The 27,254-nt window shown below is 43.8% G+C and overlaps 1 protein-coding gene across 1 annotated transcript; it reads left to right on the top strand.

Annotated features, from left to right (window-relative positions):
* The first annotated feature begins 7,104 nt into the window (after positions 1 to 7,104).
* On the top strand, positions 7,105 to 19,520 carry LOC100772154 (butyrophilin subfamily 2 member A2). Its single transcript, XM_027409551.2, has 8 exons — positions 7,105 to 7,308; positions 7,926 to 8,055; positions 9,661 to 10,008; positions 13,282 to 13,560; positions 14,350 to 14,523; positions 16,006 to 16,026; positions 16,122 to 16,148; positions 17,532 to 19,520. Exons 2-8 carry the CDS (start codon positions 7,971 to 7,973, stop codon positions 18,137 to 18,139), a joined length of 1,542 nt encoding a protein of 513 aa, XP_027265352.1. The 5' UTR covers positions 7,105 to 7,308; positions 7,926 to 7,970; the 3' UTR covers positions 18,140 to 19,520.
* Positions 19,521 to 27,254: the final 7,734 nt, after the last annotated feature.

The following is a 27,254-nucleotide window of genomic DNA, read 5'->3' as shown; positions in this document are numbered from 1 at the left end:
TGAGGACTCTAATCTCCTGGAACTCGCAGCCAAAATAAACTTGTTATTCTGTAAGTTGATTTGGTCATGGAGTTTTATCAGAGCAACAGAAAAATAAACAACACAGGTACTATATGTCAAGTGTGTTTCTCTGAATGTTTATGTGTCATCATCCAATTATATCAAGTCTTCACAACAAGTCTGTGAAGTCTGTCAAAACATGAAATTGGCCATAGGCAGCTAAAAGTTGGGACAACTGAAAACACTTCTTTACAGTCCGAACAATCAGTCGAGAAAGACCACTATGTTATCTGTATTAGACAAATGGAGACAAAAACATCCCATAATTATGTGCTGGAGGAGGGGAAGAAACTTTACAAGCACAAACATTCCCACTTCCCAGCATCACAGGCTCTGTGCTTGCTGTCCAGTGACATCTATGGCCACTCCATCCTCCTAAAAGCAATTTCAGGGTTATCCAGGCGAGTCTTGCCTTGCTTCCTGACCATAGCAGCTCAAGAGTCTGATTCCCTTTCTTTTCCCTCTAAAGCCAGATATCTGTCCTGCTCTTCCACTCCGGGGTGCTCTTCTCTCTCTCTCAAGTTGGATAAAGCTAGCTTTCTTAGACCACTGATATATTTGTAGAGGACCTTGGTAAATACTCTTCAACACAAAAGAGAGCAAATTGTCTTGAGGATACCAAGAGGCACTGAGATCCAAAGGCTGGAGAGCTAGCTTGGCTTCTGCCTTATTTTCACCTTCTAATTAATTAATTATTCCAGGCCTACCTGGAAGCCAGAGAGCAAAAAAGGTGTGAGGAAGAAATTCTTAATGCTTTAAAGTAGAACAAGAGAAGGCTGGATATGAACCTGACAACATGAAAGCAACTTGATTCACATAATAATCACCATTATGATCGAGATGTTAAATCTTTAATGTGTATCTCTGAGATACATATTAGAGCCCACCCTTTGGGACAGTTCTTTCTAGTATGCCACTATAATTAGAAGAATACTAGTGAAACAGATTTACTCAGGAATTATAGGCATCAACCATTGTGACAGGGGTTGTTTTGTTTCTTGGGATAAATCTCACACTGTAATCCAGGCTGACCTTGAACTCCAATTTGCAGCAATTCTCCTGCCTCTGCCTCCCAAGTGCTAATGCTATGTATGTGAACCACCATATCCAGCAAAGGTTACCTCTGTTTGAGGGGGAAAAAAAATAGTATGTGTATATGTGAAATTTTTACATTGTTTCTAGAAAGGTCTCAGATGTCCAAAGCCCTTTAATCAGAGGGAAGGTCTGCAAACACCGTGAAAGGGCTGCACTTAGCATCTTATTTTTTTTTTTATCATTCACAGAGATTTTTACATTTCAAATGGTTGATCAGGAATTACAAGAATACTGCTCCATGACAAATTACATGAATTTGGCCGAGGGTGGAGGGGTGGGGGGGTTGGGGTGAGATTCGAGGCAGGGTTTCTCTGTGGCTTTGGAGTCCTGAAACTAGCTCTTGGAGACCACGATGGTCTCGAACTCAGAGAGATTCTCCTGTCTCTGCCTTCCGAGTGTGCACCACCACTGCAGGAAGAAGATAGAAGGAAGAGGGGGAGAAGAAAGATAGTGTTTTTTTAATAATTTGTATTTACTTTTGTGGAGACAGAGTCTTATTCTATAGCCCAGGCTGGTCTCCAGCTTGTAGTGCTCCTCCTGTCCCAAATTACTTTGGTCATGTTTTTTTTTTTTTTTTTTTTTTTTTTTTTCATAGCAATAGAAACCCTAATCAAGACAATGTACTTACTCCTTTTTAAATTGACAAACATTTAATTAATTTATAGCATACAACATGCTGTAATCATATGAGAAATGGCTAAATTGAGTTAATTAGCACACAAATTAGCTCACATATCTATTTATTTCTGTGTTGGCTGAAATGTTTACAATGAAAAGTTTAAAACCAGGCTGGAAAAAAAAATAACATGAAAACTGTTCAGGGCCAATCATCTCAGCACTTAGGAGGCAGAGACAGGACAATCTCTTCAAGGCGTTTAAGGCCAGCCTGAGCTACATAACAAAACTGCATCTCAAAGAAACAAAACATTGTGCTGGAGAGATAGCTCAGTGCTTAAGAGGACCCAGATTTGGTTCCCAGTACACATATGATGGCTCACAACTATCTGTAACTCTAATTCCAGAGAATCTGATGTCCCTTTCTGACCCCCATGGGCACCACACATGCAAACAAAACATTTACTCACATAAAATAAAATTAAAAAATCTTTAAAAAATACAAAACACTTCATACTACACTCTTAAATTATAAAAATATAATTTAAAAAAAAACCTAAAAATTCATTTGTAGGTAGGGCCTGGAGAGATGGTTCAGAAGTTGAGAGCACTGACTACAATTTCCATTACCCACATGGAAGCTCACAACTCCAGTTCCAGGGGATCTGTGCAGAGACACACATGCAGGCAAAACCACCAAATGCACATAAAACAAAATAAATTCATTTGGGGAGGAAAATAAATGCATTATTTCCTACCATTTTACTAAGCACCACTCTCAATAGATACTGGCCAGTGGAAAAATTCTCAAAAAGTTGGCCTAGTCTCAGACTAGTGGTCTCTGGTGAACAGTGGAAGTCAGAGCACTCAGGCACACCTTTGCCCCCTGTTCCTGTTCGTTTCAGAGGCCTGTGTGAAGAATTCAAGTCTGACTTCAAGATACCTAGTTTTTCTGGGTCCTTGGTTTCAGACACCCAGGGCCTGCAGACTTTTACATATATTTGAAGGGATATTTATTGTCTGAGAGAAAAGTTATAGGTGCCAAACTATTAGCTGGAGAGGGAGAGAAGGAAGAAAGGGAGCAAAGAAAATCATTCCATTTACCTTTAAGTTTTGTCTTGTTTTTTTTTTTTTTTTTTTTTTTTTTTTTTTTTTTTCCCTGCCACTATGATAAAATGCCCTGACAAAAGCAACTTAAGGAAGGCTTTGTTTTAGCTCACAGTTCAACAGAGAACTCACAGCAGCAGGAACTTTAGGGAACAGATCGTATCACATCTACAGTCAGGAACAGAGAGCAATGAATGCATTCATGCCAGTGCTCAAATCACTTTCTCCACTCTGATACAGTATCAGAGCTTCTGCCTAAGGAATGATGCCACCCATAGTGGGCAGGTCTTCCCACCTCAATTAACATAAGGCCCCACAGACATATCTAGAAACCTATCTCTCAGGTGATTCTCTTGTTTTATCACAACTTTAAAACTTATTTGCTTTACATATGCTTTGTGATTTCTTCAAAAGAATTCAGATGTGACATATTACAAGGTCATGTAGGGTCACTGGAATGATGAGAGAGGACAAGACCATTGTGGAGGAAACTACTGTCAGGAAGTAAGGGAAGGTCTTTACACCAATCTACATTTCCAAGCAGCTTTTCTTTTCTTTCTTTCTTTCTTCCCTTCCTTTCTTTGTCTGCCTGTCAGTCTTTCTTTAGATTTTGTTTTTTTTGTGTGTGTGTTTTTTTTTTCTTTTGAGGCAGGGTTTTTCTGTGTAGCTCTGGCAGTCCTGGAACTCACAGAGATCCACCTGCCTCTGCCTCCCAGTGCTGATCCAACTGTGTTGTGCTCTACTCTTCCTTGAGGGAAGAGCTTTGGAACTGGATCTTGACTTCTAATGATAGAAATGGGTTACACCTGCAATGATCTTAGTAATCAGATTCTGTAGATTCGACTAGACCCATTAGCAGAACTATCAGGGGTATAAAGCAGTATTCAACTGGATCAAATGATGTCCTCTAGTTCACAGATGACCACACAAACAGAAAACACTTCTGGTCCAAAGAGCTTATAACAGGTAAATTAGCAAGTGATTTAGTTTTATCTTAGATATAAGCAGGCTGAAACAAAAGTCCAAAGACAGCAAAGCATGATTTTATTTTATTATTATTATTATTATTATTATTATTATTATTATTATTATTATTATTATTAAGAAACAAGGAGCAGCGGGGCAATGGTGGTGCATGCATTTAATCCCAGCACTAGGGGTGGGGGGGGGAGGAGGGGACAGATCTCTGTGAGTTCGAGACCAGCCTGGTCTACAAGAGCTAGTTCCAGGACAGCCTCCAAAGCCACAGAGAAACCCTGTCTCAGGAAAAAAACAAAAAAAACAACAAAAAACAAAAAACAAAAACAAGGAGCAAACAGCAAAAATGTTGTACGAATCTGCTCACTTGAACAAGTATTTAAGGTCACTTATGTGCTGACCTGCCCACTTATGGGCTTTCCTAAGGACATTACTTCTCCAAGGTTCAACCACTGTTACTACAGCATTGTCTAAATGAATCAAAGGTCTGGAATATGACAGGTAGTGTAGGAATTTTTATATGTATGTGTAGAAGATACACTCAGATTGCCTTTTAAGAAGCCAGTTGCAGTTCAAAATATCACTGGGCACTCTGCACCTTGCTTCCTAAAGGACAGGCATTTTCATCCCAGATCTGTGGGCAGCTGACCAAAGGTGACTCTCCTGGGTTTGTCCCTCTGGAGAAAGGTTGGAGTAGACTGCTATCTAGTATAGTACAGCCTGGTGGAACACGGTTTCCCTGCTAAGCCTCTTATAGGCAATGGTTCACCTTCCTGATCAAAGCAAGCACATTTTCCAATGGCTCTCGTCAGCTGGAGGAGGGGCTGAGGCCAACTTCAGGGAATGCTTCTGACCCAAACCTCATGCCTCATTTCTTCAGAAAGTGCTATGGGTTACTCAGTGTTTTAGATCCTTCAAGCAACCTAGTTCCAAATAGAATAATCTGATGCTATGCAATAGAATAATCTGATGCTATATAGGCTTTTGATCTTGTTAGACACTGAATTCAGAATCTATGTTAGAATATAAGCTAGAAGTATCAGATGACAGGTGATGCTGCCCTCGACAGTTCAAAGGTTGGCACAATAGAAAAAGCAGTTTTCGGGGCATTCTGGGCCTTATTCTCATCAAAAAGCTCCTTCTGCAAAGCAGAGAAGGAACCTAGAAGGTCGGTCTCTCTCTCTCTCTCCACATCTCTCTCTCCCTCCCCTCTTATATTGCTGGGAATCAGGCTTTGGGTGTGATGCACACAGGCAAGCACTCATCACTGGGCAGCACACTTCTCCTTGAGGTAGTTCCTTTGACTCATCAGCTGTTCAAGAACTCCTGACCTTGGGTAAACTGATTCTGCACCATCTCTGTCTTGATCTCTCTTGCAGGATAGGACCAGGAACCCAGCTGTTGTTGGGTAAATGGCATTGCTAAAAGCCTTTTCACTCATTCATTGAATAACTGAGTGTAGAGATTATCATTGGGCCTTGCCAGGAAGGAGGAATTAGGTCATAAAGATATCTGTCTTTTGAAAGAGATACTCAAATAACTAGAAGCATACAATTGACACCTAAATAACAATATAGGACAGAATACAGGAGTAACAAAAGTCCTGGGTGGCAGCTGAGTCTGGGACACTTCATTAGACAAGCATCTGGAGTTTATCTTGGAAGAGATGAATTCAAAAACTAATCAAAACTGGAGTAGCTGCCTTTAACCCCAGCACTTGGGAAGCAGGGGCAGGTAGAGCTCTGTGAGTTTAAAGCCAATCTGGCCTTCACAGCCAGTTTGAGGCCAGGTAGGGCTACACAGAAATTCCTTATCTCAAAACAAAACAAAACAAAACACACACACAAACAACACTCCCTCTCAAAAAAAAAAAAAAAAAACTAGTCAAGAGGCAGAAACAGAGGGAAACAAGAGAAGTTATGTGAGTGGGACAAAGGCAATTGTGGCACCATGTTAGTGTGAATGGCAGAGTTTTATAACTGGATCAGAATGGAACTGGAGGCCTCCCAAGCTAACATTTTGCACAGCTGAGCAAAATGCTGAGGGCTGTGACTTGGAACAATTATCTCAGGAAACATCTATGGAATTGTAACCATCCTGGCAGGAAAGGACACAATCTAAAGAGAGACACTCACGCCCTCTTCTTCAGCTATCTGACTATAAAATAATTGACCTCCCCAAAGTTAAAATTTCCCTAGGAATCCCATGCTGGGGGAAGGAACAGGCTGAAGATCTAGTGTCATCCAGGGTAGAAACCTGCCTCCCAAGAAGAGACTTCACATAATTTGAGGACTTATTGGCCCTTTTTACAGGAGAGACTGGAGCTGAGACAATGATGGCTGGTGATGGATAGGACCATATCTTGACCAGGGCTAGTTGTTATTTATAACTCTTGCCTTCTATTTAAACCTAAACTTCATGTTCCTCCCACGAGTATAGACTTGGGGCATCCACTGGACCTCTTTTTTCTCCTTCTTAATGTGGCCGAGTTGGATAACTATCCTCTGCTTTTCACTGTTACTTGTCTTTGATTGCTCTTCCAGAGGCAGGTGGACAAGCCTTACCTTTGGTACTGCCAGAGCCCAGACTCTTATCATAAAACTTATCAAAAACCAATGACTGCATTGGTGTCTGCTCAGGCATACTGTAGAGAAGAATGGAAGCAGTTGCTAAAGCACAGCTACAAAGTCAGTGTCGTCCCCCGTCCCACTTGGGTGTCATTTCCACAAGGAAAAATGCTTTTCACCCTTTTTCAGTGCCCTCACAACGCACCTCTTTCTTACCCAACTGTTCTCAGATGAGAGGCAAGTTTGTAACTGCTACTGCCCTTGGTCTCTGTCACCCACCCATGCCTGCTTCCTGCAACTTCCTCCTCTAACCCTTTTTGCATGCCTAGCAACTTGTACAAGATTCTTTTGGCTTGGAGAAAAGGGCTGCTTGTGTCTGACTCCCGACCTCCCTTCTTCATCACATTTCAACACACGGGGATGCGGCCTCTGGACAGCAGCCACAACTCCAGAATCTCTCAAGTGGAAGGAAGAGGCCAAGAGTGGAGAGGACGGCGGGGGGGGGGGGGGGGCTACGGGGGAAGAATGGACAAAAGGAGGGAGGAAAGGAAGACTCTATGGTAGAAAGGAAAGATAGTCTCTGTGTATTCTGCCTCGGAACAGGTGACAGCTAGACACAGGAATACTATTGGCTGATGACTCGTGACAGACCAATCCCAGGCTCTAAACCGCTCAATGGAAATTGTGAGACTTGCACGCGGAGTGGGACCGCCGAGGTCTGTTGTTGTGAGTACTGGCACTACGAGACTAATGGAGAGCAGAAAGTTCTTTCTTCTATAGCAGTTTGTTCTCTCTAGTGGCTGCTGTGCCCAGTAGCAGGCTGGAGAGAAGAGGCAAGGCAGAATAATCGGTTTCTAAGGATCAGAGAAGAAAAGAAAACACAGAGGTAGGGAAGGGGGTGGGGAGCGCTCCGAGTCCTGGCAGGGGCCATAGGAGCTTGCGGGTGGGGGTGGGGGTTGTGCAGGCTGCTGAAAGGGAAAAGCCGACTCCTAGAGTCAGGAAAGAACACCTGCGGGGAAGGGCAGTCTCACCTACCTAGCTTTACCTGGGGTTCACAAAGATGAGGAAGGAGGCTGGAAGAGGAGAGAGGGAGGAAGGAGGAGGAGGAGGAATTTGGTCGATAATTAAGAGAAACAGCCAGAGGAACAGGAAGAGGAGGGAAGGGGAGGGGAGAGAAGGAGAAGGGAAGGGAGGGGAAAAGGGGAAGAGAAGGCCAAAGAAGAGTGGAAGAGGAGGAGGGAGGGGGAAGAATATCAAATGACGGCTGAAGAAACTGGACTCTGGAAAGACAACTGAGCCTAAGACATCAGAATACTGCCGGCCTGATGTTTATGTTGTTTGTTTAATATAATGTTTGGTGAACCCACCCACCAAGGTGTAACCCTATTTGTAGGAAGAAGTCTGTACATCTAAGGCAGAGGTTGGAATGTTTTTGAGACCAGCATAGGGAGAAAAGTGCAACCTACATGAGAACCGTGGGTGATTTCTCCTCTGTACTTCTAGTTTTCCTGTCCACACTGGATCAAGGTGACTCTGTCCTGAAGACCTATGGAGCCTGCTGCTTCCCTGCACTCTTGCCTGCTAGCCTCCCTTGTCTTCTTCCTGGTCCTCAGTCTGTATGTGATGGTCTCAGGTAAGGCTGTAGGCATCTTGCTCCTGACAGGTTTTTAGAAAGTGATACCCACAGTTCTGACAGCCAGCCAGGAGGAGGACTGTAGCTGTGCTGGCTCATCCTTCTAATCTGACTATATACTGCATTTATCCCAATTTTGTCCTGCAGAAATGCAGCAAGAGTCCCAAAGGAGACCTGTAAATACTCCTGTAAAATTTCAAGTGGCAACATTCAAAAGAGTTAAAAACAGATGAAGTAGATTTTAAAGATATATTTTGTTGAAATCCACATCATCAAATACTAATATTTAAATGCTTACCTTGCTGGGCGTGTTGGTGCACAACTATAAATTTGGGCAACTGAGGCAAGACTGCCAAGAGTTCAAGACCAGCTAGGGGTACATAATAGGATGCTGTCTCATAAAACAAAACAAGGGGGCTGGGAATGTGGCTCAGTTGGAAGAGTGTTTGACTAACATTCACAGTTTTGGTTTGAACCCTGGGTCTGTGCCACACTCAGGCCCTGGGCTGAAGAACAAGTCATTCTGAACATGGGGTCTATAGTATGTGCTCAAGGTGACCTCAGTGTTCTGTTCATGTGGATTCTATTTTGCTTTTCTTCATGATGGACTTGCACTTGCTATGTAGCTGAAGATGAATTTGAAGAACTGATCCTCCAGCCTCCGTCTCCTGAATGTTGGAATCACAGGGGTGCATTACACACAACTCAGCATTTGTTCCTGAAATATTTGCAGCATCATTAGGTTGTTCCAAGAGATGCTGCTCACCAGCCACAGCAACCAGCCCATCTAGGAAGCCCCTGTGGCCTTGTCTAAACCAGGTTGTCTAACCTTTTCAACTCTCCAGGCCACACTAGATGAGGAATTCCCAGGGCCACACATTAAATGATCCAGAGGTATCTGTTCTAGTTTCATTTCTGTTGCTGTGACAGATGTCCTGACAAATAGCAGCAAAGGTTTAATTGGGTACAGATGCAGGCCATAGTCCATCACCGAAGGAAGTCAAGAAAGGAACTGAAGGATGGACTGCTTACTATTCCACACAGCAGTGCCTCCAACCAAGGAACTCACTTCACTGCCAAAAGAAGTGCAGGATAGGCCATGGAAAATGCTGCTGGCTGGCTGGTGTCAGGCTCTTATGTAGATCAGGATCACCTGCCTAGGGAATGGTGTGAGCAGACCCCCTCCTACATCAATAGACGGTACCCCATAAAGATGCCTACAGACCAATCTGACCTAAGCAATTTCCCAGTTGAGATTTTCTTCCAAAATAATTCTAGGTTGCGTCAAGTTGACAGTTAAAGCTAACCAGGCCAGGGTCCAAAGCTCAGCTTGCATGCTATGAGTGCACACATATGTTTACTTTGTATGACATTGTGACTCAAAACAGTCATTACAAAGTTCACACTTGAGAACCAGAGAATCAAAACAGACAGCAACAGAAACAAACCTCATGTTTTAAGTAAGATTACCATTTTGTGTTGGGTTGAATTTACACCTGACCAGGGCCACAGCTTGAACATGCTTGAAATCCTAGAATACCACTTGACTACATTGGATATTTAATGGCTGGAATTCCTGTCTGATTGTCCTTCTTTGTTGAATAGCCCAGTTTACTGTCCTGGGACCAGCTGAGCCCATCCTGGCCATGGTAGGAGAAAATACCACACTGTACTGCCACCTGTCACCAGAGAGAAATGCTGAAGACATGGAAGTACGGTGGTTTCGGTGGCGTTTGTCCCCTGCAGTGCTTGTGTACAAAGACCATCAAGAGAGAGAAGAGGAGCAGATGGCGGCATATCAAGGAAGAACCACCTTTGTGAGCACAGACATCAGCAAGGGAAGAGTGGCGCTCATTATCCACAATGTCACAGCCTATGACAATGGCATCTACTACTGTTACTTCCAGGAAGGCAGGTCCTATGATCAGGCTATCATGAGGCTCATGGTGGCAAGTGAGTCACTCCATATTCCTCTGTTGATTTTTCCCACTGTGACCTTTGGAGAAAATTGCTCTCCTGGATTCAGACTCATCACAGACTAGCACATTTCTCGCCTTTTTATACAGGGCGAGTTGCTTCCTGAATCCACCTGAATGAGCTCTGCAAAGCTGTGTCCATTGCTTCTAGAGCAACAGAAGGCACTTTTAGAAAATGTGCAAGGGTACCTGAGATAAACAAGCATTGCCCCAAAAAATCACAATAGACATTTTGCTGGTTAATATTAATAGTATAGCCTATGCCAGGCTTAGGTTACTTTGTGGCTGACAATGACCTTGAATTTCTGATCTTCCTACCTCCCTATCAAGTGCTGGGATTACAACCTGTATCACCATCTCACCATCATCCTCAACCCCAGCTAATCTTGCCTTCCCCCCCTATTTCTGCCAATAATAATTGTACAGAAAGCAATTGACATGTAAACCGATGGTAGCAAATATTAAATACAGTGGCCCCATAGAAGCACTGAGTGAGAGTAATTTTGCAAAGCTTCAGGATGGAAATGACAATTAAACTGGGCATGCCAGGGAGGGAGCCATGGTTTTTATTTTTATTTATTTATTTTTTATATCACACAATATTAAAGGAGGACGGTTTCCTGACCCTCATGCCCTCATCTTGTTCACAACAGAACTACAGGGTTAGCTGATGGTGCTTGAGGGTTCCAGGAACCCTTATTCTTTCCCTGTAAGCATGCTGCACTGCCCTGCCCTGCCCTGCTCTGAATTAGTTCATTATAGAAATTAACTTGATGGTGGTGGTGGTAGTGGTGTGTGTGTGTGTGTGTGTGTGTGTGTGTGTGTTATATGCATCTGTGTGTGTGGGGGGGTGTATACATGCATGTGTGTTTGTGGTAAATGCACATGTGTATATGTATGGCTTATGCTTGTGTGTGTCCTCACCTGTGTTATGCTTGTAGTAGTCAAAGTTGTCTTTCTCTGTCACTTTCCAACTTATTTCTTGAGATAGAGTCTCTCACTGAACTTTGAGCTCTCTGTTCTGCTAAATTGGCTGACCAAGTAGCCCCCAGAATCTGCCTGTCTCCTCATGCCCTGCTTCAGTACTGGGGTTATAGACATGTGGCCACCCAAGCTTTAGTTTAGGTGCTGAGGATCCAAATTCAAGTCTTCACACTGGTGCAACAAATACTTCACCAATGACCCATCTCCCCAGCACTCCTTGAGGTTTTTCTTAATTCCTATTTTGTTTGTTGGATTGATTAGCTGAGTGATTTCATCCTCAAGTCTTTTGTCTCCGAATCCTGTGGAATGTTTTATAGGATTGTTTTTTTCCAGATTGCTAATTTTGTGTGCGTGTGTGTGTGTGTGTGTGTGTGTGTGTGTGTGTGTGTGTGTGTGTGTGTGTGCTGTTGTTGTTGTTGGGTTTGTTTGTTGTTTTGAGACAGGGATTCTCAAGTATAAACCTGGCTGGCTAAGTTATTTTGAATCTTATTCCATATTGAGTTGTCTGAGTGAGGCTGGAAGTATATAATTTTGTTTCCTTGGCAAAATCAAATTGAATATCCACACATGATGGCACATACCTGTACTCCCACTCAGACCTAGGGCTTGGAGACAAGAGGACCAGGAGTTATATGTCATCCTCAACTAAATACCTAATTCAAGGCTAACTTGAACTACATGAGATTTTTGTCTCAAAAAAAAAAAAAAATCAAGTCAAATACCCCAGTTTGATAGCCTATGCCTGTAATCACAGCACCCAAAGGCTGAGGCAGGAGGATTTCTGTGAGTTTGAGGCCAGCCTGAACTATATAGTGAGGTTCAATCTCTAACAAACAACAACAACAATAAAAATCAAATAGAGCACAAAGCTCTGGACTTCAGTGAGTGCTTGAATTTCCTTTCTTTGGTATAATTTATTGGGTAAGATTAACAAAGGAACTGTTCAATAAAAGTTTGTGGGGCATGCCTAAAGGGACAGAAATGTCCCATAGCCACATATCTAAAGCTTTGCCATGCCTAATGTTCTCTTTAGCTGAAGGCTTCCAGGCCTTTCTTCTAATGACACACACTGAGCAGATGGCACTGTTTTGACTACCTCAGATGCATTCCTATCTATAGTGTGTGGGCACACTATACAGATTGCCTACCTGAGGGAGTCCCTAGGACGTAAACACTTTTGAAGGTCAAGAGCCAGCTCTGTGGGGACACTATTCATTCTTCAAAGGCAGTAGGCTGTGTAGTTAGCACACAGCTGTGGACCATTGCCTTCTCTTTGTTTGGCCATGAGAGAGCCCTAAGCCAAAAAGGACAGTGTCTTAAAGTAAGACAGTTATATAAGGTTGTAGCATCCTGACAAATTCTTGTATTCTAAAATGTCCACAAGACCAAAGTAACTGAGAAATTTTCCCTCAGAGCACAAAGTGAAGTTCTAAGTTGGCCTTTTTAGGTTGGACAGAACATACCTACTTAGAAGTCAGACTATTGGCCGGGTGGTGGTGGTGCTCGCCTTTAATCCCAGCACTCGGGAGGCAGAGGCAGGCTGATCTCTGTGAGTTTGAGACCGGCCTGGTCTACAAGAGCTAGTTCCAGGACAGCCTCCAAAGCCACAGGGAAACCCTGTCTGGAAAAACCAAAAAAAAAAAAAAAAAAAAAAAAAGAAGTCAGACAATTGAAGTCTCTGGCAGAACCAGCGAGACAGCAAACCTTTACAGAGACAGTATAGATATGTATGTAGTCTGTGATGAACATTGGAGCTGGAGCACAATCTGGAGTGATGGAATCCTTTGCTCTTAGATAGCTTCCAGCACATTTGGTACATTGGTCCTTTCTCTAACGTCAGCACTTTTCTTTCTACCCATCTTTTCTTCCTTCCTGATTCATCTTCCCTCCATCTTTTGTCTGCAGGAACTTGCATATTCATTACCCCTAAGTTCAGCCAGTTTATACATCCCTTTATTTGGCTTCCATCATTAAGAACAGATCTCTAAGACACACTTACTGAAATACTATTGCCTGTTTTATGATGCTAAGAATCAAACCCAAGCCCTTGCTATACCAGACAAGAACTTTACTACTGAGGTACATCCCTAGCCCAGCCACTCTTTGTTTTTTGAGACAGGGTCTCACTATGCAGCCTTGGCTATCTTGGAACTTGTTATGTAGACCAGGCTGGCCTCAAACTCATAGAGATCCTCCTGTTTCTGCCTCTCTGGTGCTGGAACTAAACTAGCCACTCTTTTAGCTGAGCTCTGGTGTTCCTTCCTAGGCCTGGGCTCTAAGCCCCTCATTAAAATGAAGACCCTCGAGGATGGGAGCATCTTGCTGGAGTGCACATCTGAAGGGTGGTACCCAGAACCCAGAGCTGTGTGGAGAGACCCCTATTATGAAATTGTGCCTGCCCTGGAGGAAGAGTGTACAGCTGACAGAGGAGGCCTCTTCACAGTCACCATGACTGTGATCATCAGGGACTCTGTGAGGAACATGACCTGCTCTGTCAACAACACTCTGCTCAACCAGGAGATGGAGAGTGTGATTTTCATTCCAGGTTAGTCTTCTGCTCTCTGGAGATATATCTAGAAAAGGTGGGCTCCTCTGCAAATAGGTTGATGTCTGGAATAGTTATGGGAGACTAGAGGATAGTCTGACGAAGGATCTTTGGCTCTGCAGAGCTAGAGGCTGAAGCAGAACTGAGGTCACATCCTTTGTTTCAAGGAGACCAATTAGTCCCAAACATATGAATGAGTAGTGATAAACAGTAATAAAACTTTGAGGAACAGTGCTTATGTTGGTTCAGACCTGTAGCCCCCACAATTGGAAGGACAAGACAGACAGACGATCTCACAACTTAAACTTGACCTCACTTGAACTTGTGGTGAGCCTCTTTCCTCTACCTCCCTAGTACTGGAATTACAGTATAGGTCACCACACCCAGCAAGCACATTGAAGGGTTTCAATGTATAATGAACTGGATCTCCATCCCTCAGGTGAGAAGAGACTATATGCAGCCAGGGCAAAGTAAAGAGGAGGGCATTGCAAGAGCTTGGGCCGGAATGCTGGGGACCTGTGAAAGGTGATGGTATGGAGATTTAGCCAACTGCTTACCTCGTTTCATCCATGGCATTCATCCATGGCAGCCCTGGGTGACCCTGAATTTTTATCCCCCTGAGAATTCAGAGGTCAACCAGCAAAAAGCCATCATCTTTCTCCCATACTGAGGGAGAAACCCCAGCGCGAGGACCTGAGGGAACTCTCCAGATAAATTTCCTCAAAGGAGCACTCTTAGCCCTGGTGTCCTATCTCTCACCACACAGCACTTCTCTGGCTCACTTTCCAGAGTCCTTCGTGCCCAGCCTTCCTCTCTGGATGGTAGCAATGGCTGTCACTCTGCCTGTACTAATGCTGATCCTTCTCACATCTGGAAGTATCTGCCTTGTCAAGAAACACCACAGGAAAAAGTCGATTCTGTCACCTGAAAAAGAAGTTGAATATGAAGAAAAAGAAAACGCACGTAAGGAACTAGGGAAAAGAAAAAGAACTTAGAAGGTAAAAGAGTAACATAGTAGAGTTCACTATTCTTCAGTTCAAGGCCAGCCTTGGCTACAAAATGAGTTCAAAACCAGCCTAGGCTACATAGGACCATGTCCCAAAGAAATGAAAAAAAAAAGAAAGAAAGAAAGAGAAAAAGAAAGGGAAAGGAAAGAAGGGACAGCACCCTTCTGATAGGTAGAAGTTTGAACGAGACAGATGCAGTGGAAGGGCCCAGAACTCTCATATCACAGTACATAGTAAGCCTTTGGATCTTTTATTGCAATCTGCAAACTTTGCATCACTTGGTTCCAAGCAGGACTGGATTACTGAACAAAAGCAAACCAAAAAAAGTCCTAATAATGTCCACTCACCTGATACAGATCACTTCTGCCTCTGACAGTTCTCAGGTATGGGTGTTTTTATTAGTTACTTTTTTCATTGTTGTGACAAAGTTATCTGACAGGGGCAGAAAAAATAGTTCAGTAGGTAAAGGGACTTGCTGCCAAGCCTGACATCCTAGAGTTAAGTACCCAGAACCCACATGGTAGAAGAAAAGAACCAGCTCCTATAGCCTGTCCTCTGACCTTCACACCTGGCACATGTACACACACACACACACACACACACACACACACACACACACACACAGAGAGAGAGAGAGAGAGAGAGAGAGAGAGAGAGAGAATAAATGAAAAATTTTAAATTAAGTTTATGTGAATGAATATTTTGCCTATATGTATTATGTGTACCCGATGAATGTCTGGTGCCTACAGAGGTCAGAAAAGGGCATTGGGTGGCCTGGAACTGGAGTTATGGATGTTTGTAGGTGCTGAGAATGGAATCTGTGTCTTCTACAAAAGCAATGAGTTCTCTTAACCATTAAGTTATCTCTTCAGATACTAAAAACATTTTTTTTTTGTTCTATTTTGGTTTGGTTTGTTTTTGCAGACAGGGCCTCACTATGTAGCTCTGGCTGCCCTGGAACTCACTATGTAAACTAGGCTGGCCTTGAACTCCCTGCCTCTGCCTCTGAAGTGCTGGGATTAAAGGCGTGTGCCACTACAACAAATTTCCTAAAGCTTTTTTTTTTTTTTTTTTCCCGTTTTAGTTACATTTATTTGGAGAAGGGTAGCACACTATTGCCTGTATGTAGAAATCAGAGGACAATTTGTGAGAGTTGGTTCTTCATGGGTCTAGAGGATTAGGCTCAGGCTTGGCAGTAAGTGCCCTTACCCTCTGAGCCACCATGATCAAACTCATTAACCTAACTTAGAAAATCTCTCACAGACAAACCTGTTTGTTTCCCCGGTGATTTTAAATCCTGTCAAGGTCACAATGGAGATTAACCCTGACATGTGGGAAAGAAAGGTTTGGGGCTGTAGCAAGAGACAGCCCTGCATTACTTAAGACAAATCCAAACACTCCCTGCTGCCCACTGAAGACATTACTTTCTTTTTTTCAGGGCAACTTCAAGAAGAACTGCGTAAGTTTAAGCTTCCTGCCTGAACTACTCTCTGCAGTTTGTGTTCTGCTGGCTTAGCCATGACCTTATGATATTCACCTCTCTGTAACTTGCAGGATGGAGAAGAACCCTTTTACATGCTGGTGAGTGCCTCTGGCATTCCCTTATATGCTGAGATTTCCTTCCACTAAGCGAGGACATGAGCAAAGAACCCCGGGGGCCCTTGAGTGGGGAAGTAGAGGATTGGGAGCTCCTCACTGGCCATAGCCCCACTAATGCTGGACCCCAGCTTTGTCAGCGAACCCTGACAGCTTTCAGTCAGTCCTGCAATTTATTTCTCACAGTCCTTCCCCTTTTCAGAAGAAGGTAATCCATGAGTAGCAGAGCTCTCCAACACAGAATAGCTCTCCCAAGAGTACTCTTGCTCTTGGATCCTGAATTAATTTGAAAGAAGACAATTCTGCCTTAGGTATTTATTATCTGGGAGATAGAGTGAACAGTTGGATCGCCTTGTGGCAAAAAAGGCAATACACTTCCTGGTGCTGATTAGGGATGTAATTACTAATTGTCCAGAAATGCTTCCTGCTCCACTAATACTTAGTGAGTCAAGAGAGTGAGAGAGCCCAGAGCCTTGCTGCCTATTCTTCATGAGCATTATTTATTTATTTTTTTCATGTGTTGTCATCAAGCACCAAAGACTATAGATGCCTTGGCACAAGGACTTTTGGTCCTTAAGGGGGGGAATTCAAAATTGTAACAATCTAGTTGAGACATAATCACAAGCTGTCACAAATCAGACATACCAGCTTGGGGGAAGGAGGATATAATTCTAACCCCATCAGCAAAGTTGAGTGACAAGTCACAGTGCAGATGGTTGGCAGACACTTCCTGTGTCCACAGTGGACACTACTATGAGTTTCAACCCTGGTTGGAAATATTCCCTTCTTATGTTTGCTGTACACACCTCTCAGCTTGGCTCTGAGGGACATTTGTTCTCCTTCCATATCCTTTGGTGGGTACCCTTTTCAGTTACTTAAATCAGTCGTCAACTGGTTGAAGGAATGCAGAGACCAGTGACGTGATCCTGTACTAGCCAGGACTCTGTGTCGTGAGACTCACTTCAGTTCCTTAACTGACTCATTATTAGGGAGAGTGAGAGAGTAAGCCTCTCTCACTTGTTGGTCAAAGCCAAGTTGGATGGTTTCTACTAGGAGAATCCCAGAGATCTTATATTATGGCCTACACTGAGACAGATCTCAGAATGTCGAAATGGGGAAGAATTCCCTTTGACTCATTTGCTGAGCTTTCTGGGTTTCTTAGAGCCCCTGCCTTCTCTATAGAAGATAATCCTCATGTCTGCCTAGGAGACCAATGTGCTTCATTATGAGCTTCCTGGAACCAAAGAAAGAGAAAAGGCCATCACACAGAGGAATCCCACATCAGCTCCCAATACCCCAGGGGGACCAGAGGTTGTGCATGTCCAGGAGTCTGAGATCTCCGCACTAAGCCTGAGTATTTTTCTACAGCTGATGTGGTTCTGGACCCAGATACAGCTCATCCTGAGCTCTTCCTGTCGGATGACCAGAGAAGTGTAAGACGAGGCGCTTCGAGGCAGAGCGTGCCTGACAACCCTGAGAGATTTGACTGCCAGCCATGTGTCCTGGGCCGGGAGAGCTTCTCCTCAGGGAAGCATTACTGGGAGGTGGAGGTGGAAAATGTAATGGTGTGGGCCATTGGTGTCTGTAGAGACAGTGTTGAAAGGAAAGGGGAGGCCCTGTTGGTTCCTCAGAATGGCTTCTGGACCCTGGAGATGTTTGGAAGCCAATACAGAGCCCTGTCCTCCCCAGAGACGATCATACCTCTGAAAGAGCGTCTTCACCGAGTAGCCATCTTCCTGGACTGGGAAGCTGGCGATGTTTCTTTCTACAACACGAGAGACAGGTCACACATCTACACATGTCCCCCTGTGGCCTTCGCTGGACCCCTGAGACCCTTCTTTAGGCTTGGCTCTGATGACAGTCCCCTCTTCGTCTGCCCAGCATTCACAGGGGCACAGGGAGTAATAATACCTGAGGGTGGCTTGATCCTATATAGGACAAGACCAGTTTGTCAGAGCCATGTAAAGGAGCCATAGCTCTCACCTACCACTCACTGTACAGTGCAATCAGGTGGAAAGCAGGTCCTATGACCTTTAGGTCACCTGGAGTATCTTCCAACTGTCCCCTTCCCACATATTTCAGGTCCGTGCCCCTGTTGACTCCTTCAGTAGTTCATTAGCTTCTAACTGTGGGCCTAGACCCAGTCTTATTGGACCACTGCTATCACATAGCTCTCTGCTGAAAAGAACGTGTGAGAAGGGGAGAGGTAGAGTACTCGAAGCTTCAGCATGATGTTCTGCCCAGAGTGGACAAAGCAAGGGCAATAGGATACATCGGGAGAGAACTGAAGAGGAAGGGGACAGATAAATACAAATTGAGGCCACAGATGGAGGAAATGGGGCAGAGAGCTTGGGGTAAGCCTCGTGTGACAGCTGTGGGGAGATGGGAGCTAATGGTCCATTAATATCCAAAGCCAAAGTTTTTATGTCATGTAATAAAGATGTCTGGAGTTTGTATCTGTAAGCCTACACATGAGAAGAAAGAATGAACAGTGAAGATCCAGATGCAAGCTGGCTCAGATGTACCTACAGTAGACACTCAGTTCTGAGTGCTTCCTTCTCTTGAGTCCCAAAGACAGTTCCACAACTTTTCACCCCAGAGAGGAAATAGGCTCAAGCTTCTAGCACTGCTTTCTGTCCCAGCATCTGTAACACCCACTAGCACAGCCCTCATGATTCACTACTGACTACAGGGACCACTAGAATAGGGAAGTTTGAGAGAAGCTGGAGAGGTCGGGTTGCAGGTAAGTGAAGGGTTTGCATTCCAGGAGAAAGGAGATTGGTGCTGCCCTAAGAAGCACCAGGTGGAACAGTCTGCTAGTGTTGCAGCTCTAGAGTAGGCCAGGAGCTGGGGCTTCTTCACTCTCCCCAAGGTCTGGGATTAAAGGAAATGTGATGCACCAGTTTGCTTGCTCTGTTGCTGTGATCATTATTCTCAAAAGCAACTAGGGAAGAAAAGGATTTCTTTCATCTTAACTTCCCCATCAAAGTTCATCATTATTGAATGAAAGACATTCTTAAATCTACACACTGAGCAAACACATGAGTGGGGAAATCAGGGGCACCTTTTAATCAAACAACTACTTTGACCAAATAAGATTATGTTAGTCTTTCTCAGAATGTGTGTCACCCACATGTATTGACACTTTTCAGGTACTTTCTTTCAGATCAACTTGGTGTTTAGCCAGAGAAAGATACCTACTGTCTTCTTGTAAAAAGACCAAATGGTTTGAATCTCAGTCTACAGCAGTGGAGCTACAGCCAACCAAAGGCTTTCTTTCAGAACTGGGTCCCAGGTCCCAGCTGGTCACACCCTGATGAAGAGCTCCAGCTGCACTCTTTCTCTCTTTCCCACCCTCTTCCCCCCTCTCTCTCTGCTCTCTCTGCTCTCTCCTCTCTCTCTCTCTCTCTCTCTCTCTCTCTCTCTCTCTCTCATCTCTGCCCTCCCCCCTCTCTTTTTCTCTCTCTCCCTCCTTCCAGTACTTTCAGCTAATATATATTTAGGGAGGGAGGGCCCTAGTGCATCTATTCAATTTCAGGGACTTCCTGAAGCTACTGAGTTGTTTACTTCCCAAGTTTAACAAGCTTCCCTGAAGAACAGAAACTTTCACCTCCCCTTAGTACAGTGGTTCTCAATCTTCCTACTGCTGCCCCCCCCACTTTAATACAGTTAGTTCCTCATGTTGTGGTGACCCCCAACCATAAAATTATTTTCATTGCTACTTCATAACTGTAATTTTGCTACTGTTATGAATCATAATGTAAATATCTGCTTTCTGATGATCTTAGGTGATCCAGTGAAAGGGTTATTCAACCTGCAAAGGGGTCAGGACCCGCAGGGTGGGAAGTACTGCCTTAATGTACTGTGTTGTTCTCCCTTCCCTTAACATCCTGTATCTTAATGAGCTTCCTCCAAGATGGCATATGGAAGCACAGATCAAGATTCACGGGGCTAGGCTCAGTACAGGTTAATATAATTTTATTCTGGGAGAAGGCAAGAAACAGATGACTGGAACAAGTTCCTGCTCCAAGGATCCACCAGGCTGCTCTCTGTGACCTGACTGGAAGGAAGACTGCAAGCTCGGGTCAGGATCCCAGACCTAGTCTACCCTCCATCAAGTCTGCACCTATGACCAATCTGTAGTGTGGTCAGTGTAGGGTGGGGTGGGCGTAGATATCTCACTACAATGGAAGATTGTGATCTCAGAAGAAACTGCTACACAACAGGTGGACACTGTTGTTCCAGGCTGTGGTGATGTCTGAAGCAAGCACTGTTGACCTCTTATTGCCTTTCACGGACCACAGATGGAGCAATAGTCTCTGGGTATCTGAAGAACTACTTGCAGACCAACAAGAATTTCCATGTTATTTCATAAGAGTAAATATCCTTTTGTTTTTTATGACTGATGCTACATCAGATATACTTGTAGCCTCCCTGACTGTATCTGGCCATCCTACTTGTTTCTGCTTCATAACTTTTCTAGCTTTAGGAGGCCTTTGAGGTATTTTGCTCATTTTATAGAAAAGCTCGTAAACACTTAGCTTGTTTCCACTTGTCTTTGGTGTCGTAATTTTAAAAAGCTGCTGGAGAGAAAGATGCCATTTGACAGTGCTTGGGTGGAGGGGGTTTTTATTGGAGGAAAGTGAATGGGAAAAGGGGGAGGGGAGACTGGCCTCTGGAGACAGGAACAGCAGAAGAGAAGAGAGAAGCAGGGGGTGGTGGGAAGAGGGGCAGAGACACACAGAGAGAGAAAGGAACACAGAGAGAGTATAGTGAATGTGCACAGGTGGTGCTCTTAGTGGCTACAGCTAGGGGTGTATCCTTTCAGAACGCAAAGAGCAGGCTAGTACAGATGCTTGAATACTAACTTTCCTTCCTTTTTATTTATTATTGATCACTAAATATTCTCTCCCTAACATAGTAGTTGCCTCTATTTCTGTTGTGTTGTAGAATGGAGAATTGACATGGATATATGCAGGTCAGTTTTCTCAGTTTTTCTAACCTCTAACCTCCTGTATTTGTTACTTTCCTATTGCTGTGATAAAACACTGTGACAAGGCAACTATTTGAAGGAATGGTTTATTTGGGTTATGCACATCAGAGGGATAGGAATTGATCACCATCACAGCTAGGAGCATGGCAGTTGGCAGGCAGGGATGGCACTAGGGCAGCAGGTAAGAGCTGATGCTTAACAGGAAGCAGAGAGCACACTAGGAATGGCACAAGTCTTTTGAAACCTCAAACCACCCCAGTGACACACCTCCTCCAACAAGGCCACACCCCCTAACCCATCCCAAACAGTTTCACCAAATGGAGACCAAGTGTTCAAAACATATGAACCTGTAGGGGCCATTGTTATCTAAACAAGCACACCTCCCAAGAACCCAAAGACTAAGAATAAACAGAAGTGAAACTGTTGATAATGCTATAGCAGTGTACACACGGAGAATTCTAATTGTGGGAGAAAGCCTGATATTTCCTTAGACTCCTAAAGGGTCTTTGGAGGGTGGCCCAGAGACCAGTTCCCTGTGACAGCAAACCCTGGATGCTGTCACCTTTGACAGTACCTGTGGCTGCTGATGAGAGGACAGAGACTGTGAGCAGGCATCTCTTTCCTGAGGATACCTGTCAGCTCGTAGAACATGGCTGTGTGTCTTTAGAGAAGGAGGGATAGGCTATCTCCCATCTGGCATTCACTGATGTACTTTCTCTTTTCCTCTAGTTAATGTGACTCTGGATGAGAACACAGCCTATTCCCACCTCGTCCTGAGCAACAATTCAAAATCAGTTCACCTGGAAGACTCATGTTAGGCACTCCCTTATACACCAGAGAGATTTGACACCTGACCCTGTGTGCTAGGCCATGAGATCTTTAATTCAGGGAGACATTACTGTGAGATAGAGATGGCAGGTAGGACTGACTGTCTCATGGGGGTGATGTAGGAAGAATGTCTTGAAGAATGAAGAAAGGATTCATCCTCATGTCTCCCAGGAATGGTTTCTGGGTCATAGAGTTGTCTCAAGAGGAATACTGGGCCCTCAGACCACCTCGGGTCTTTCCCTTCTAGAAGCTCCTATTCAGGAGCTTCTAGAACTGAAGATGGAATTTTCCTGGAATATATATATATATATTTTCCAGGAGGGTTCTTTTTTTCTTTTTCTTTTTCTTCTTCTTTTTTTTTTTTTTTTTTTTTTTTTTTTTTTTGCCTCTGCCTCCTGAGTGCTGGGAATAAAGGCATGCACAAACAACACCGGGCCAGGGGGGTCCTTTTTCTGACCCTATTTGTTCTCTATTCCGTTTGTGGTCTTGTAGGACTCCCTGTCCTAACTCCCTCCGATTGATGAGCTACAATGTGTAAGTGTAAGCCAAATAAACCCTATCCTCACCAACTTGCTTTTTGTTTATGCTGTTTCATCACAGCGATAGTAACCCTGTCTAAGACAGTAGCCATTGAGACATTCTGATTAGGACTCTAGGCAGTATTAGTGTCTTCTGAATGACCCTGACCTGACCCTGTGTGTTCAACATCAGATCAATAGCTTCAAACAGTACTTCTGTCTTGTCTTCCCACTCTCACTTTGGAGACATTATTTGATGAGGCTCAGCTTCCTGTTTCCCAGGCACCATCAGCTGCCCCCCACCACCATTATCTACAGACACCTCCATGCTAACTCCTGTCCCCCATGCCTCATACTCAGCCACTCTTTGCTAGTACAGCATGTCTTCTGCTTACAGACTGTATCGGGAGAACTAGCTCATGCTTTTGGCTAATCCTGGAATGAACTTTACTCATACTCCATTTCTCCCATATCCATGTTTAGTATCATGCATAGCACACCAAAAGCTGAGCCCATTCTCAGAGAAATACAGGGATGTAGTCAATGCCTTTTCCCTCCATTGGCTCACTCTGTAACTTGGTACATCACATTTGTACAAGGACTGCAGTTTCCTCCCCTCCTTACTTTTCTGTCACAGTGTCATCACTCAGCCCTTACTTTTGTTGGTGTGCTACAGCAAGCTTGCACTAGCAGGGGAGGTACTGTGGTGTGACAGACCTTCAATGTCCCCCTAGGACCTGGAGGGAGTAGGTCACTGGGTCATGAAGTTGAAGGGATTCCAGCTTCTAACCTCTCTTTGCTTCTGGAACATGAGCTAAACAGTTTCATGTCCTCTCAGCCATGATGGCTGTCTTACTCAAAGGTAACAACAGGTCTAAGAAAAACATGACTAGACACGAGCCAAAATCTTTCCTCTTTTTAAGTTATCTTGGTTATTTTGGCATGGCAGAAGGAAGCTCACTAACACTGGTTGTTAAATGTTGAGAACTGTAATGGGATAAGCTTATCCATGGCAGTACTTGAAAACAATGTAAAACATTTTCCTGTATGTAATTAATTTGTATGCTACTGCTTTGTTTCCATAATTTTGCATCTTCTTTTTGTTAAATCCATTTCTCCCATACAAGTAGTAACTAGGTCTTGCCCTGCTCCGCTTCCATGAACAGATGAGATCAGATACTTTCAGGGTGGTTTGCTGTAACCTAAAACCCTTGTGTTAAGCTGTTTTCACCTAACTTTAGGGTAAAGCACTATGTTAACTATAAAGAAACTTTAGTTATTGCAAGTTATTATCATTCTTAAATTATTACGGTTTGGTCAATGTTCTGGAACCATCTCTGAATTCCTGTTGCCTGGGCCCTACCTCTATTTTTTTCCCCCATAAACTACAGTGTTTGGACTTTTGATTTTGAAGAATTCACTTCAATTTGGTTTCCTCTGGAATATATTGATCCAGTTGATGCAAAAGCATGAGTCTTTTAAATGGTTGTGTTCCATATTCTCTAATTTTTTAATGATTTATTTATTTTTACCTCATGTGCATTGGTGTTTTTCCTTCATGTTTGTCTGTATGAGGGAATTGGGTCCCCTAGCACTGGAATTACAGACAGATGTCGGCTGCCATGTGGGTGCTAGGAGTTGAACCCAGGTCCTCTGAAGAGCAGCCCATGCTCTTAACTAGTAAGCCATCTCTCCAGCCCCAGGTTCCGGATTTTCACATAACTCATTTTAGAGATGAAGAAACTGAGGCCACAGATAGTGAAAACTCTCAGCCAAAGGTATAAAGGTCTGTAGCTTGTGCCCAAGGTCCGTAATTCCAGAAGGCCATTCTACCTCCAGAGTTCACTGTGGGTATGACAAAGGTGTCTACTCTATTTCAGCACCTCTGTCCCTCTTCCTAACTTCCCCAACATGTTGATTCACAGGTAGTCCACAGTAACTGTCTTGCAGTCTTCCTCTGGAATTTTGTATTCATTTCTTCTTGTTGGATGACTAAACCAGATGATGATAGAGATGTGTTTATCGGGCCCACTGTCCTCAGCCTCAGGATTTTTCAGCTGTTGGATCAGCTACTTTTGTCTCTTTACCTTCTTATGATTTTGGGTTCTTGGCCCCTGCAATGGTAATTGAAGTTTTATCAATACCGAAACTGAAGCGGCTGCTTGACTGTGGGTCTCATCTTGATTTTCGTTGTTCTCTTAATTGCAGACCTGGCTAGGCTGTCTTTGGCCAAGAGGACCCACCCCTGTAGAATCATCTTCCATCACTTATCCCTGCACCAGAGGGCTAGAATACTGTGGTCATAGCCCATAGGGTCTTTGAATGTGGTAAGGGGAACCCAGCCTGCAGCTCTCTTGCATCCCTCATTCTTTTCTCCACTGTCATATTCTGGCAATTCTATTGCTGATTTTGAAGATGATCCCTATGACTGAATAGTATCAATGATGGTTATGGTCAGCTACATTTTTACTGCCTTCTTGAAAAGGAATTCCACCAGGACATTTGCTGCTTGGCCATCTGTGGTGGTTTGAAAGAAAATGACCCCCAAAGGGAGAGGCACTATTAGGAGGTATGGCCTTGTTGGAAGAAGTATGTTATTGAGGAATTGGGCTTTTAGGGCTCATATATACTCAAGCCATGCCCAGTGTCTCAGACCACTTCCAGTTGCCTGCAGGTCAAGATGTAAGAACTCCCAGCTCCTTCTCTAGCACTACATCTGCCTGCATGCTGCTTTGCTTCCAGCCATGATGACAATGGATTAAACCTCTGAACTATAAGCTAGCCACCCCAATTAAATGTTTTCCTTTATAAGAGTTGCCGTGGTCACAGTGCCTCTTCATAGCAATAGAAACACTAAGACACCATCCTTTTCTTCTTCAAAAACATCAAACCCAGCAGTGTCTCTGCTCCCTACACTGCAAAGGTACTTCCTGGGGTTATTTTTTTATGGAAGCCTGGGGTAAAACACATTTTCCTTGGCACCATCTGTCCATTCCTTACATTGAACCATTTTACTGTTCTTAAAACCTTTGCAATACCTTCTTATCCCTGATGGGGCATCTACTGTGGGTGGAGTCAAACTTCGTGACAACCCCAGCTGTTGAGTCTCAATCAGAATGCTAAGGTTTTAAAGCACTACTTTCAAGTTACACTTTTAAACACTAAGCATACACACAGTGAAGTCTGTCCGGTAGTTGTGTTCTATCCCGAGCTCTGACACTTGGAAGGCCTTCCTTGCCAGATTTGACTTGGGGCTCACCCAGCAAGAGCAGTCTGGGCTCTGTGAACACTTATAACAATGGAAAATGTTCAGCCTCAGGTGGTAGATAACATTTGAGCAAATAATTCACCAAGAAGTTGGAGAAGAAAGACTAATATAGAGAGAAGGCTTGCATGTGGATATTTCTGGGATTCTAGAAGACCATGTACTGTTGTGTTCATACTGAGGAGACCTGGAGGTGGCACCAAACCCTCACAGGAGCTGATCACAAGGTTCTGTGCAGAATGATCCTTACAGGGTGAGGATATACTGGGCCCCAGCAGGTCCTGTTGGTCTGGTCATCTTGAGTTCCAGAGCTCAGCAAACCCCATAGCCCCAGTAGGCTCTCTACCATAGTCATACCAAAAGGCTTCTTCCAGATGCCCAACACACACACACACACACACACACACACACACACACACACACACACACACGTTGGGTCTGGCTGACTTGTCCATATATTCCTGAGAAGGGGAGTCAAGATTGATGAAAGAAATAGACAAGAGACAGAAAGAGTTGGGAGGGCTCCCACTGAATACTGTAAAAAAAAACCCAAGTTTATTACTCATACTTTTTATATAGCCCAGCCAAAAGGGGAGGGCAAAAGACTTCCTTACCATGATACAATGAACAAACAAACCTAATTACCTCCCCAATACCCAAAACATCTGGTCACCACGCACTAAATCAAACATCCTGTAATTTGGTCTTGAGGGTCAAGACATCCAATGGCCATACCCAGGGCCAATAATCCTGTTGTTTAACATTGAGGAGCAAGAATAGGCTTTAACTCTCTGAACTTAAGTCAAGATGGAATGGTTTCAATAACAATAGACCCCAACACACACACACACACACACACACACACACACACACACATCTCAGATCCCAGTCCAGTATCTCTTAGTAAATTGTTGGTTTGGCAACTCAGGTGTGGTAGACACAGGACAGGTTGCAGCCTCCAGAATCTTAGCTAAGGAAAGTGGTGGGAAAAAGGCATGCCACCCCTCCCAATGCCCATGGAAAGGCAGTAAGCCTCTCACCACAGAGTCTGGTTGAAATTTATTCTTGCCAGCTGAGAGTCAAGAACTCCAGCACACTTAACACTGGCAGTAAAGGATGTCTACACAAAGACCACTTTTCCTTTATATAGAGATGTTTCGAGTTAGAATGATAAAAATAGCCTGTATCGTTCTTAGACCTTAGCATATATGACCTTTCCCAACTGTAAAGCTACAATTTTCTAACAAGAAACACATTTATATTAATGGGCATACCTTTGTCTCCTTGTTCAAACCTTGTGGTCCATACTTTTACCTTGTCAGATGGAAATCCTATACAAGACACCACAGGGGCCACCTATAACTTCATTTATCAAAGAGAGGAGAAAACAAATTTCTTAGCAACCCTTTGAGATGTAACTTGAGAGCCACAAAAAATCATTTATGTGGCTACTGGTAATACATGTAAGTGTAAATCTCCCTTGAGAT

The sequence above is a fragment of the Cricetulus griseus genome, chromosome 3 (genome assembly GCF_003668045.3).
Source record: "Cricetulus griseus strain 17A/GY chromosome 3, alternate assembly CriGri-PICRH-1.0, whole genome shotgun sequence".
Taxonomy (NCBI): domain Eukaryota; kingdom Metazoa; phylum Chordata; class Mammalia; order Rodentia; family Cricetidae; genus Cricetulus; species Cricetulus griseus.
Note: the sequence above shows the minus strand (reverse complement) of the source record. Positions and strands in the feature narration are given on the sequence as shown.